This window comes from Oreochromis niloticus, linkage group LG16 (genome assembly GCF_001858045.2).
Source record: "Oreochromis niloticus isolate F11D_XX linkage group LG16, O_niloticus_UMD_NMBU, whole genome shotgun sequence".
Taxonomy (NCBI): Eukaryota; Metazoa; Chordata; class Actinopteri; order Cichliformes; family Cichlidae; genus Oreochromis; species Oreochromis niloticus.
In genome coordinates, this window is record NC_031987.2 from 18,863,130 (window position 1) to 18,877,208 (window position 14,079).

The 14,079-nt window shown below is 36.9% G+C and overlaps 2 protein-coding genes and 1 long non-coding RNA gene across 7 annotated transcripts in view; 2 read left to right on the plus strand and 1 right to left on the minus strand.

The window, feature by feature from the left end:
* LOC109197497 (uncharacterized) lies at nucleotides 1-7,062 on the plus strand. Of its 3 annotated transcripts, none has more exons than XR_003216878.1 (3): nucleotides 1-1,627; nucleotides 2,611-3,337; nucleotides 3,434-7,062. It is a non-coding gene; the product is annotated as an uncharacterized LOC109197497 (long non-coding RNA). The 3 variants fall into 3 exon arrangements; XR_002058552.2 differs by having other exon boundaries at nucleotides 2-1,226; nucleotides 1,544-1,627; nucleotides 2,611-7,062; XR_003216877.1 differs by having other exon boundaries at nucleotides 665-1,627; nucleotides 2,611-2,971; nucleotides 3,217-7,062.
* LOC102080371 (uncharacterized) overlaps nucleotides 1-14,079 on the plus strand; it is an 83,443-nt gene that overhangs the window by 13,695 nt on the left and 55,669 nt on the right. The window lies entirely within an intron of this gene.
* LOC102080465 (poliovirus receptor) overlaps nucleotides 6,454-14,079 on the minus strand; it is a 23,629-nt gene continuing 16,003 nt past the window's right edge. For both annotated transcript variants that reach the window (XM_005459998.4, XM_019352634.2), the window contains exons 5-8: nucleotides 9,548-9,702; nucleotides 8,807-8,906; nucleotides 8,611-8,680; nucleotides 6,454-8,331 (exon numbers count right to left, since the gene is read on the minus strand). In XM_005459998.4, coding sequence (XP_005460055.1) covers nucleotides 8,242-8,331; nucleotides 8,611-8,680; nucleotides 8,807-8,906; nucleotides 9,548-9,702 — 415 coding nt within the window. In that variant the 3' untranslated portion in view covers nucleotides 6,454-8,241. The remainder of the gene's footprint in view (nucleotides 8,332-8,610; nucleotides 8,681-8,806; nucleotides 8,907-9,547; nucleotides 9,703-14,079) is intronic.

Here is a 14,079-nt window from a genome sequence, read left to right on the forward strand (position 1 = left end):
TAAACTCCACACAGAAAGACCCTGCTGGCCTGATGGTGGAACTGAACTCATGTCCTTCTCGCTGTGCGGCAACAGTGCTAACCACCTTGCCACTGTGCTGTTACTTTTATAATATTGTTTAATGGCAGTTTTCTAAAAACACATGAAAGGGATGTAATCTAACCAAAACTGTTTTGATGCCTGAAGGGGAATAAGTTATGGAACTAGAAGTCTTTTCTGCCAATGTGATTAAGTTTCTTCACACAGACTTTTTGCTCTTTTTTTGTCATTCAGATGATGGACTGTTTGGGATGTTGTGATGTAGCTGCTGAAGAGAGTACAAACATACTGTTTTTGACTAGTTAGAACATTAAATGTAAAATTCAAGATAAGACTGAGCAAAAACCTTCCACTGATGCGTTTCTCTCCCACACATATTTGATGGCATCACAAGACAATCTTAAATGAGGCAAAATGCCATGTCAAGAAAACAGAAGCACGGTCAGAACAAAGTATAAAAAATTAGCCTGCATCTCACCTGCATTGAAGGTCAAGGCCATTACATTTTCACATTCATCTTAAGCCATGCAGCATGCAATCTACAGCATCTTATCTGAGCACAAAGCAGTGAAATGCTCAATTGCACTTCATTGTATTATATTATATTATGGATTATATTTGATAGCATCAGGGGGACTTTTATGGATTTTCAGACATGGAAAAAAAACAAAACAAGTTACGTGATCTGTGACCTCCTACTCACAATGTGTTCTCCATCTTCAGGGATATATTCAAACCTAAATATCTATTCTTTTTAAGTAAAAATATTTGGGCTATCATGAATTTAAAGCTAACCAATATCTGAAGTGTGAATAACTGTATTAAAAATTGGTTTAACTTTTAATGTTGCTCAGTGGCCATCTTGTCAGTGTCACTGTGAACAAAAGTCACTCTCACAACATCCTCTCCAACTTGTGATCCAACCAATCAAAAAAGGCACACCACTCACATGGTCACAGACCAATGTCATTCACTTCCTGTATGGAAAATATTCTTGTGCTGCATAAATAAGTAACTATAAGTAGTTAGGTAAGGCTGACTCTTTGGTTGTATATCTGTTATAGATGCTCTACAGTATAATTGCTATGATTATTACATATACAGTTTAATCTTTTTTTGTGGCATTAAAGTTGTTAAAGGTGTTGTATAGAGATAAGGACACAAATAACACATGACACTCAGTACTGGTAAGAAAATGTTGTTGCTATTTTTGTTGTGACGCATGTAGGTTTACACAGGATGTAATCTTTTTTTACTAACAATTTAAGGTATCTGACTACAATCACATCTTATTTAAGTTCTGCTCTTTGGCTGCAGTTCTTTAGTTTTATGTAGTTAAAAAGACAATGCAATGCTTCATGTGATATTTTTGTGGTAGACTGTTTATTAAGTGCTGCTTCATTGTCCAGGACATTCTTGATAATTACATCTTATTTATAATTTAACTTTTATAATGTGAGTCGGCTATACTGAAATCTTGTTTCTAAATAATCTTTTCTTCAAGTTGCTATGGGAGAGTTTCTCAGATATTTGAGCATCAACCGGACCTCGACACTGATATGTTGCATCTGTATTTTCCTGGAAGCAGGTATCTATCTAGCTTTCTATGACGATGGGCATAACCTACAGGAACAGTTTGACAATTTGGGAAATATGTTTTTTCCCCCTAAAATATAAGTTGGGAAAGTTATTTTTAGTTGTGTTTTTTTGTTAGAAAGGTTCTTTATCGATCTTTTACAAAAAAGGAACATTTATTTAAATAGCACCTTTAAAGATTAATACCACAAAGCACTTCACGACAAAAATGAGAAGAAACAAGAACAAAAAGTTCTTGTCCACAGATCTGAGTCTCACAGATCTAAATGGTAGAAAGTTGCAGAGTCTACTTTAGCAAAAGCTTTGTCTCCTTTAGTTCTCAGCCTTCTATCATGCAAATCTATCAGGGTCTGATAACACATTTAATTAATTAATAAATAAATAAAATAAAAAAATTCTACCCAAAATGCTGACTTAATTTCATGCAAATCTTTCTGTATTATTTTTTCATAACTGCACTTATAACTGCACCTGGGCTCTATGAGCCTGGGCCACATAAACCAAACCACAATCAGGCCAGATGTGGCATGCCGAGGTGCAGAGGTGAAGCGAAACCAGCATCCATAGAAAAGCTGAAAAAACTGAGATGTAGCAGTTACATATGTGTAGGCATATCAGCTGAGCCTATAGTTGATATGGGCTGTCACTGAGATCAGTTAGTGTTTTGGGATCTTGGCCTCAGCTTAGAGTCAGCATGGCAAAATGCGGTAAAATGTAAATAAAACCAGAAAGCAATGATTTTTTAATTAATATGAGGTGTATATGTTCCTTAAAGAATGTATAGCATAAAATAGACAATTTAAATGATTTGCAAATAATTGCCTTCAAGTTTTATACAATATATATCATGCAGCATCAGAATTATTTGGAAACAGGTTAAATTTCTTGTTGCGTAATTCAAATGTAAATGACATTACAAATTCTTTGGATGCAGCAAAAATGAGAACTATGATCTGATTTTGCTTTGTTCCTCAGGTGGGAACAGCATCTCCTTGACAGCTGGGAGCAGAGTGACCCTGCACTGTAGCAATAACTCAATCAGCAACCTCCTTCAACTGAGATGGGCAAGTAATGGGACTCATCTGTTTAGTTTCAGGCCACAGAAAACCTCAAACAACAGCTCTGTCACCTTAAGCAGTAATCGGAAATACCTCAGACAGCAGAATAATAAGGTCTCATACAGCTGCCATCCTGAATCTAAACATGTCCACCTTAGAAAGCCAACTGTATCCACTAATCATAGAGGGAGCCCAGAAATATCACACAGGAAACTACAATTGTGAAAAGACCACAGACTCAGGAGTCTTTGAACAGAAATGGGAGCTCATAATTACGGGTGAGTTCCTGTATAGTTTTTATAACAGATAAAACACAAGCATTCCTTATGGAGCAGCAAAGAATAAAACAGAGCTTTTAAACACAACGATAACAGAGTCAAAAATGGCTATGGTACTGCCATAAAAAAATGAACACACCTGGCTAATTAATTACTGACTGAACACTGTGGGAGGCAGGTGGGAAATGGAAACAAGAAGAGTGGGAAATTTTTGCACTGTCCTCACCAGCTTCTTTCTTTTTCAGAGGAAGCTGAATCATGTAAAATCCATGACGCCACAGCAGTTATTGTACATTGTGTGTGTTTCCTGGTTATTACAATTACTGCTTTGGCCATTATGAGAAAAGTCTGCAAACAACGATCAAAGTAAGTTGCTTCCATTTATTCTATGACACGATCTTGTGCTAATGGAATCAGTCTGCAGGGATAAACAACAAAATCTCCCTCTCTCTCTTTTCACAGAAACATCATCAGATCTCTCAGTGCAAGATTGTCTGTTGAGAATTTATGACTTTAATACAATTAATATTAGACAATAGGATATACAGTTCAGTCCACAACTTTGCCTTGTACTCCATCCACAGTGGATTTTTAAATTAAATATTTGGTATGTGATTGAAGTGCAGACTTTCAGCTTTAATAATAAGAAGTTCATCAAAAGTATTACAACTGTTTATCTTTTTTTTATATATACATAGCCCTCCATTTTTTATTTTTACCAACCTTTGCATTTTTACTAAGTCCTTGGGGGGACAATGAATAGTCAAAGCCATGGACATCCCCAAATGTCGCATTGCCTCCATTGAGATGCTCTGCTAGGCCTTTGTTGCAGCTTTCAGTTGCAGTTGTTTGTGGGTCTTTCTGCTTTCAATTTTGTCTTTGGTAACTAAAAGGTGCTCTGCTGGACCCAGATGTGGTGACTGGCTTGTTAAGTATCACACATAACAGAATGCCTGATGTTGGCCAATGCCCATTTTCTTTGTCTAGAGAAACTCGTGATTTGTTTTGACAGTATGGGTGGAGTAAATGCCCTGCATCTAGCTCAGTGGGAGTAGAGAGTAACACCCTCTACAGATCTGGAATCTGTTTCATATGTTATGAAACAATAAGGGTACAGTCCTCAGCTGGCCATGAAACCACTGACTGTAATTCCTAAACAACTAATGCAATACTTTTGTAAAACACCTTGATCAAAAGCTGAAAAACTGCACTTTAATCGCATCTTAATCATTTGATTTAAAATCTGGTGTGGTTGTGTACAGAGGCAAAATTACAAAAAACAAAAATGTGTCCAAAACCGTATGGTTCTCCCTGCAGGCTAGTATGAAATCAATCTGAACTACTATATCGTCCACTTTAGGAAAGGATAATGAAATTTACTGAGCCTGAAGATACTGATTTTTCTTCTGTAGGAGGAGCAGAGAAGATCTTTATGAAAACTCCTGGGAAATTGAAACTTGGTCAGATTCAGCTCGACTCTTACAAATACAGGGCTGAATGACCTAAATTTTCATGGTTCTGGGTCATTTTGACCCAGTGTTTTTAAATTCTTGTGTTTTGGTGTAATTTTTGTCTTATGGTTTATGTTTTAGGTTCATTAGCAGTCTTTAGATTAGTCTGTCTTGAGGTTCTTATATTCCTTTTTGGTTCCTTGTCCTTTAGGTTCCCCTTGTGTCTCTGTCCTCTGTGTTTGTGTGTGCCCTTGTGTCTTCTTTCCCTTTTCTGTTCCCATGTTCTCCTCATGTTTCATTAAATGCCTCCCCCCCCCTGCTGGTCATGTTTATCCCATGTCTCTCCTCTTGCTCTTTCTCAGGTTCCTTGCTCTCTCTCTGTGTCTCGACTGCGTCCTAATGCTTCCTGTTTTACTTTGATAGTCTCCTGTCTGGTGTGCGTCAGTTTTGTTTCCCTGTCTCATTAGTTAGATCACATTCAGCCCTTGTGTGTATTTATGTTTGCGTCTCCCTGTGTCCTGATCTCCCTCATGGCTGTGTGTTCCTCTGTATGTTTAGTTTTGTTTCCTGTATTTCAGTTTGGTTTAATTTAGTTGTGTATCTCCTGTACTCCAGCAATAAAGCTGTGTTTTTTTGAGTACTGCCTGTGAGTCTGCTTTTGTCTCCTATCCTGCCTGCTGTGTACACCAAATGACACACAATAAAAGAAGAGACAACTTTGAGCTTTAAACTTTCAAGTTATGTCTGATCATGAGCACCCAAGATTTTTCCCCCAGCACATTTCTTCCTCAGACATTATACCACCACCACACAAAACACAACCACTACCTTTAATCCACCGGATGATAAAAATGTGTCATATTTTTCATAAAAAGTTGACTTATTTCATTAAAAATTCTTAAAAGCTGATCTTTATCTCCTCCCTTATTAACATCCACAACTGTGACACTATATAGGCATAAAGAGTGTTAAGCATTTTACTGGACTCGGGGGCCTTAGCATGAAGCAACTTCAACATAGCTGCAGGTTTCTTTATTAATCCAGTCTTTCTTCACTCACACATTTAACTCTTCTTTTACACAGAACTGAATACTTGAGTTCCACTTAATTGAAATGGGTGATAATCCATAATAAAAATACAAAAAATAAAAGGGGGGCAACAGGAAACACTGCAGCTGGAAATAAGGGCAAGAGCTCTGGTAAACTGTTGTGCTGCTATTTATTTTTAAAGTGACATTAAGCTGCACATAGGGTTGTTATACTGTCAAGCTGCTGCACAAAAAATCATAGTCTACTCTGTGCATTAATGGTCTGATATTGTGCCACAGCGTATTTAAATAGATGTGGAAATTTCTTGGTTTGTGGACAGATCAAAGTGAAATGAATTACACTGATCAAATATTTGTCAAGATAAACAGCTGACTGTTGCTACTGTTTCCATTTGGTGGTTTAAAACATATTTATAGGTTTTCTGTGTCACTAACCGAATATTTTATAAATTCTAGTGTAAGTTCCCAGAAGATCATCATTTGGTGGGAATAGTGAGATATGTCTTAACAGGTTTCAGCAGAGACTCTGTAGCATCCATAGTGCATTAGAAGACTCATTTAAAGGACTTTAAACCATCTCCAGTTCATTATGTGTTCAGCATGAGTTATCATGGTAATCTAGTGAGGTGGGAAGTAAGACATCTTTGCGACACTGCAAACACTGACTTCAAGTGAAACGTACACACACAAACTCAGACATTGGTCAATCGTTGACCAAACCAAGGAGTTTCCATTTTGTAGACATTGCATGAATCAGTGTGAATAAAAGTGTCTCACTTATGTGCTGTCATGTTTGTGAGGTTGTGTGCAGGGTTAACCACTGAAAAATAAGTAATTATAACTCATTAAAACTACGGTTTGTCATGTGGAAACTGTTCCTGTTAGCTACTAGACAGCCATTGATGTGGGATATAGCAGCATTCGATAAAACAAAGAAATAAAAGGTTTTTTTTCTATATTAATAAGATATTCAGGGGCATGCTGGTAATTTTTTTTTTTTTATTCTTTACAATTCAAGTCAAAAATCATGGATTCATAACATAAAACAGTAACTTGTGTAAACAAAAAAGTAGAGTTTGAGACATCCTGACCTTCCAGTTTGACTAAAATTCTAAGTTTTCCAAGAGCATTTTTTCCAAATAAGCTCTTCAGTTTCTTCAGTCAGTTTTTTAAAATAAAACATCGACTGTGCCTGAAAGCAGTTCCTGTTAGCAGTGAGATAGAGGTTGCCATTAAACTTCCAGGGGCTGGATAGACTCTCCTTTAACACTGATTCGTCCGCCAAGAACAGTCTGGATTTATCTAGCTCTATTTATTTTTTTTTATAGACTCACAACCACTGGCTAAATTATTAGGTAGGCATCACTAGTACCATGTTGGATCCCCTTCTGCTTTCAGCAGCTTCAAAAGCATATTCAGCTTAATATTAAATGATTAAAACACAGTTCCCAAGGTAATAATGTTGGTATGTTACTTCAGAAGAATTTATGAAAATAGAGTGTGAGGTTTTTTTTCCTTTTCTCCTGTGTAGTAGACAGCATTGAAACACGTTAGGTAACTCAGTCTCAAAAAAGACCCACTGCAGTTCAAAGTTGTATGACAAAGTTTCAAAGTTTTGTTTGTTCCAGTGAAGGCTCCTGTGCAATGCTATGTTACTCCTCTGTCGTACGCAGCACTTCTGAGATATTTCATTTGATAACACAATCAGTTGATCACTGTAATCATTCTTCTGGTCAAAACTATTATGAGTAAGCCAAAGCTACAGAGAAGCTGTGCATACTTGTGAAATGAATATAGTCAAAACACTGCTCACATGAATTAGAAGTGGCAGGAGACTTGATAGATATATCATGGATAACAGGTGTGGTATACACACTTAAAAATATGTGTACTGAGGAACAGGTTCTTATAATATTTATGCAATTACAATTCATTTTAAAAAAGAGGTAAAAACATGAGCAATGTAACACATCATAAAGACAATTACAAAACAAAAAAATGCAGTGTTGAAATTTCAGAAAAGAAAAAAAATGTAAATCAAACACAGAAACTTAAAGCTGGTTACATTTAAAACAAGGCAAACAACACACTTCAATGATTTAAGGCTTTAAAGAAGTTGCTACAAAGACAAACATCCATCCCCATCACCCTCTACCGAAAACAAAACAAGAAACAAACAATAAAGTATGCGAATATGACACAGTATATGACACTGGAAATTTCTGTGGTTGTGTGATGGTTTAAGGCTTTGGTTTTTTGGTATGCTGCATTGTAAAACCAAGCGGTCATAAACAACCAAAACTATGCAAGATAGACTTTAGTTGGCTGAAGGTCAGCATTACTATATCAGCATACTTGGTGGTTTACTGATCCTTCAGATCAGTAAAACCCAACCCTAACCCTACCCTAACCCCTAAGCCTAGCATATTCATACATGCTGTTGCAAGAAAGTTTGCTCTGCGTTTTCACAGCACAGTGTCGAGACTGTGGAGAAGATACTAGGAGAGGTGCCTTTACATGAAAGCTTTACAATGGCACACAAGAGCAGCATAGCAGGTGTTTCCCCCTTTGTGGGAGGAGGTACATTAGGAGCATTACCACGGCTCTACAAAATGATATCGAGTTAACTATTCGCTGGACTACTACTGCCCATGTTACTGATGAAATGTCAAATTAGTCATGAGGTCCTAACATTCATAAATGGATAGATGTCAATGGAGGGAGGAGTTTAAATGATACCAACCACTTTAGCCTGTTCCTTATCTGTTCATTAACCAGTCTGCAATGACACACTGGTGGTCCCCTCAGTACAGGTACTGTATTGTCCATTTTTGCTTTCCACATCTGCCAGCTGAGATGTCTGAGGGAGACAATTCAGATCATTTGTTTGAAACTGTATTGTAGTTATGACTGAATATGCAAGATTTTCACAGTATCTGCATATTTTACAAAGACTATTTAAACTTAACTCCTATAATATTCACAACACAATAATGGTATAATAATACTAATTTTTTTACTGAGCTGCTCATATATTTCAAAAAAGAAGATTTAATAAAATGACTTGTACATAGCTAACAACTGCACACATATATTGAGGATTATGTTTATATTTGAGGGAAACAAAAGAGACTTCTACCTTTGCTGCGAGCATTTCCGCTTCGCCATTTGTCCCATTTTTAGAATCTTTTAAAACTAGACGACGTCTCCTGTGAAAAAATACAAAAGAATGACACAGTTGTTCAGTTTATCATTAGGTCTGGAATTTTTGGAAGGAATAAAAACTTTATCTCTCTATGCCACCGCAACAGATGCAGAGTTAATGTTCTAAGTACTTTTGAGAATATCCAGATTTATAATAACACCACACTGCAGCTCCAATGACATTCAGGAAAAACAAAAGGCCAAATAAAGTCCAAGCAGCAGAACAGGTTCCTACAGGGACACAAAAAGGAAGAATATAATGAGTTTCCAGTTTCATGGAATTCAGTTTTATATTACATATTTAGATGACTCAGATGGTATTCAAACGCCATGCAACACCTCCATTTAACAAATTAAAGACTTCTTGTGCTGACAAGTTCTGGTGCACTAAAGTAAATGAAACAAACTTGACGTGATGGTACATGCTCTGAGCTTCAGTGGTGATTGAACAATATTGTGTAATGAAGATAAGATAAGATAACCTTTATTAGTCCCACACGTGGGAAATTTGTTAACTGGGTAGAGGATCAGTTACCTATTCATTCAACTTGTCTGTTGGATGCTATTTATAGTTTAAGCCAACCACTTGTTAACCTAAATTAGATGCTTACCAAGGAACCTGTCATTTGGATATGGCTGGAAAATCAGTGACTCTTCATAGGGGGAGGTTTTACTCAAAGATTACATGTTCAAGTTTGTATTTATATTAACTTTTGGAGGGGTAGCACATCTGTGGTACTATTCTAGTTCATTCCACAGAAAATAAAACTGAATAACATCAGAAAAGCACAACATCAGTTAAAATCCAAAACTCAGAAACAAATTCAGAAAGTTTTGGACAAACTGCGCAGCTAAATCCAAGCTGACCTCACCTGATGCCACATGCACATACAGCTGACTGTGTTTACTTCCATATGTGTTAGATGCTTCACACTGATAGAGGCCATTTAGATCAGAGGTCAGACTCAGCAGTTGTAGCTTCGCACCCTCTACTTTGACACCAGGCTGTGGCAAAGACTGGCCAGATCTGGAAAAAATTGAAAGAAACTCAATATGAAATGTGCAGAGAGGGCAGAAAACTGTGCCAAAAGTCACATAAATATTTTGTAGTCTTTCATTTTAACACTTTATATGTTACATAATTTCTTTCTTGTGTTTTGTACTATACTACTTTGTGTCTATGAACAGAGCCCAGCTGTGTACCGTCTTGTACACCCGTTTATAGGTTAAGAGAATAAAATTTAAAGGAATTTTTCCATTTTTAAATTATTTTTTATTGTCTTATGTGGTGGATTGATTGGATGATTCATATGCCACATCTAAACAAAAAGCAAGTTCTGATACCCAGCAATAAAACTACAGACAGGAAGGCCAAGAAGGACCACTGAGTGACACTGGTGCAGTTGAATGCATAGAAGTTTATTCATAATGAAATATACAACTTAACACTAGGTTTACTAAACCTGCTCAAATGTTTCAAAAGATGTTTCAAAAAATGTTTTCTGTGATTCCTCTGTCTATTTATGAACATAACAAACTTGTAACTAACAATCAGTTTAAAATAATTATGAGAAGGAGTTTAGAGGGTGAAACATATTATTTTAGGACAGTATTTCATTCAACTATGTCCTAACTTTCAACATGAACTGTGCACACATTCTGGAAATGGAAAGCTGACTCAGCCTAAACACCCCTCAGAGGTCCTGGACAGGCAAAGCAACACAGCAACAGTGGTAAATACTTCCATGTACTTTCAAACAAGTTTGAACTGACTTTTCTGTTGCACATTATAATTTTCTTATACTGAAATGGACCTACCTACTTCTGTATTTACCGCCAATATTTATTTTTCAAGTGCAATTATGCAACAAAGTTTTGCATCTTGCTTTTATTGGACAGTTTTTGAAGGTATTTTAGTGTTTAAAGGGGATTCATCTGGTTTGATGAATGATTAATAAAAAAAGTTTTCCCTCAAGACATGATGGTCAGACACACGTTTATGTGTGTGTCATTAAAAAGGGGGTTTACTGATTCCCGTTTTTGCTATGATGTCGTTGTGTTTCTTCTAAAAAGTATTTGTACTCCAAGCCAACAAAGCCTCAACAGTGCCTCTCTGAGTACACAGTGTGATTTTTTTTTATCATTTCCTCTGGATTTTAAAGCAGCTACCATTTTGCCAACAATGATCTGGTTTTAGGCTTTAATTCACGTTCAGATGACATACCTGATGGTGACATGTCTGGAGGTATGGAGACGTTTAGGAGATAGGCCAGTGGACTATGTTAAACAGCAGACTGTTTAACATTGACTTAATTTGAAAGCCTGATGCTCAGCTCAGAAAACTCAGAAACCAGTATTATTTGTTATCATCTATCATCCACCTGGGCCTTACACAGAGTTTCTCTCTGATTTCTCAGACTTTTTATCTGATTTAGTGCTCATCTCAGATAAAATAATTATTGTTGGTGATTTTAACATCCATGTAGATGCTAAGAATGACAGCCTCAACATGGCATTTAATCTGTTATTAGACTAATTTGGCTTCTCTCAAAATGTAAAAGAACCCACCCACCACTTTAATCACACTCTAGATCTTGTTTTAACATATGGCATAGAAACTGAACATTTAACATTGTTTCCTGAAAACCCTCTGCTGTCTGATCATTTCCTCAGCAGTGGAGAGTAGACTTCATCACAGTAGATGTCTTTCTGAAAGTGCTGTAATTAAGTTTAAGAATATAATCCACCCACTGTTATCATCTTCAATGCCCTGTACCAACATAGAGCAGAGCAGCTACCTGAACGCTATTCCAACAGAGGTCGATCATATTGTTAATAATTTTACCTCCTCACTACGTATGACTCTGGATACTGTAGCTCCTGTGATAAATAAGGCCTCGAACCAGAAGTACCTGACTCCGTGGTATAATTCTCAAACACGTAGCCTAAAGCAGATAACTCGTAAGCTGGAGAGGAAATGGCATGTCACAAATTTAGAAAATTATCATTTAGCCTGGAGAAATAGTTTGCTGCTTTATAAGAAAGCCCTCCGCAAAGCCAGAACACGCCTAATAGGGTTTTGTCAGGAAGGGCATTTAAGGTGAATTTTCCGAACCATAGTATAATCTATACTACTAATACTTTATACTACTAATTCATACTATGGTTTTATAATTATAATGCCCTGTAGTAGGGCTGGGCCATATCATACCATTCACGGTAATATCGGTATAATGTTAGGCAATGATAAGAAAATGAAATATCGCGATAGAATATGGGTAAAACGCAGTGCGCAGTGCCTTTGTTTTCATACGCACATGGCAGAAAAAGCATGGCGGCGACGGAGAATGTGAAGGGCGAAAGCAGATTGCTGAATGAAACAGATGAACCAGAATTGGTTTGTAAAAATGGTGCAACTTCAGTGCTGTGGAAATGGTTTGGCTTTCGTCCCTCAGATACACACCAAAGCACATTTTTTGGTAGAGCATGCAAGCGGGCCGTTGTTATTATTGTTATTACTGAACCGATTTTATGTGGTACACGGCGCTCAAAAATCTGTCAAAAAATGTTTTAGTACGACTTTGGTAAGCTACGAAGCCGCACCGCTTGATGGATTGTTGGAGCATTACGGCTACCGGAGTCCGGAGCCTTGCGGAGTGATACGTACTCTGCTTCAACACTGTGTGTGTATAACCTCTTTTTAAGTTTTGAGGATATTATACATGGTTTTGCTCAGGATATGTCGGCCAATTTCCACTGGAAATGCCTTTTGGTTAAACTGTCAGCAAGGAATTTGAATTTGCATTGTTAAATTTTTATATAGCTCTGCAAATAAAAAACAGCTGCTTGTTTAAGTGAAAATACATTTTTTGCACTAATAAAGTTGTGGAGTTGTAAAGTGCTCTTTCTCGCGTCAATTATATCGTCAGTTATATTGTTATCGCAAATTTTCAAATATATATTGTGATAAATATTTTTGGCCATATTGACCTGCCCTACCCTGTAGTATTGTATTATTGGAGAACCATCCTTATGAGGACTGCATTCATAAACAAAGGGTTATCAGACCAGATTTACATGCCATATGAAGCATGCAATGCTTTGACTGCAGATTAGGCAGTGGTTTTATTAAGTTGCATACCACAGATTGAGAAAGAGTTCTTACACTCAGGTTGATCATTAACCATTTATAAGCAATAACTAGCACCAGCATGACGCAGAGGTATTTCAAAGATAAATTCCCACACACTGCCTTGCTCACTTTTGGTATTTGTATGAAATGACAATAATAAAGTCCATCCAACCTTAATGGGGTATATGGGCAACATCTCTGCATTCCCATACAGACATAAAGGGAATGCATCAATCATTATAGCATGAAAGCATTAAGCAGTATCACCAATGTTTATATGAATCTAAATCTTCAGATCTCAAATTCACAGATGTCAGACTGCTCAATACATCAAAACATTATCAATCACAATCCATTTATATTAAACACATATTACAAACAGAAACACCACCAAGTCTTTATGTAATAAAATACCAGGTTCTTGTGAAGAAATAAAAAGAGTGTCAAAACCAAACTGAATCATCAGAGAGGAAATCAAACACTGGGGATTGTTTAAACTGCTCGGTAATTTATTAACTCGCCAACTCAGAAAGTTCTGGGTTTTTTTTTAGTGCTGTCAGCGTTAATCTTGTTAAAATGACATTAACACCATAACCGCATTAACGCAACAAATCTCCGTTAGCGAGTTAATGTGGATCGCCCTGTGTGAGGGGTTGCACGACGCTGACGCGTTGACGCTGTTCAGCCCTCGCACGGGGCTGAGTGTGTGTTTGTGCACCACTGACAAGGTCATAAAAGGTGGAGAAAAGGGAGTGTGTCTGTGTAAAATTAAAAAAAAAAAGACAGACTGGTTTATAGTGAATTGCATGTGAAATAATAATAATAAATAGTATTATAAATAAATAAAATTAACTGTGAGATATTTAAGGATGGAAGGAGAATTTGATCGCAAACTGGATGAGAGTAGTTGGGGAGAAAGGAAAAGAGAAGTTGGAGAAGTTAGAGTTAACAGGTTGATGTGCAGGTCTAAAAACCTGGGGGAAAAAAAAACAAGAGTAGTGAGGAAGTGTGAGAGGGGAATTGTCTCCAGTTGAGGCAGAAGGTGATACTGCAGGTGTCATGTTCCTGGGTCTGTTGACCCAGCGTTTTAAGTTTTAGTTTATTTGGATGTTGATGTGTATGTTTAAGTTCATTAGGTTAGCGAAGTTCATTTGTTTATTAGATTCCTCTTGTGTTTTCTTCCCCTGTATTTAAGTTTCGCTCACCCTTTGTGTTTCATGCTGCATGTCTTATGTTATCAAGTTTGTACTGTCATGTCTGTGTCTCATGTTT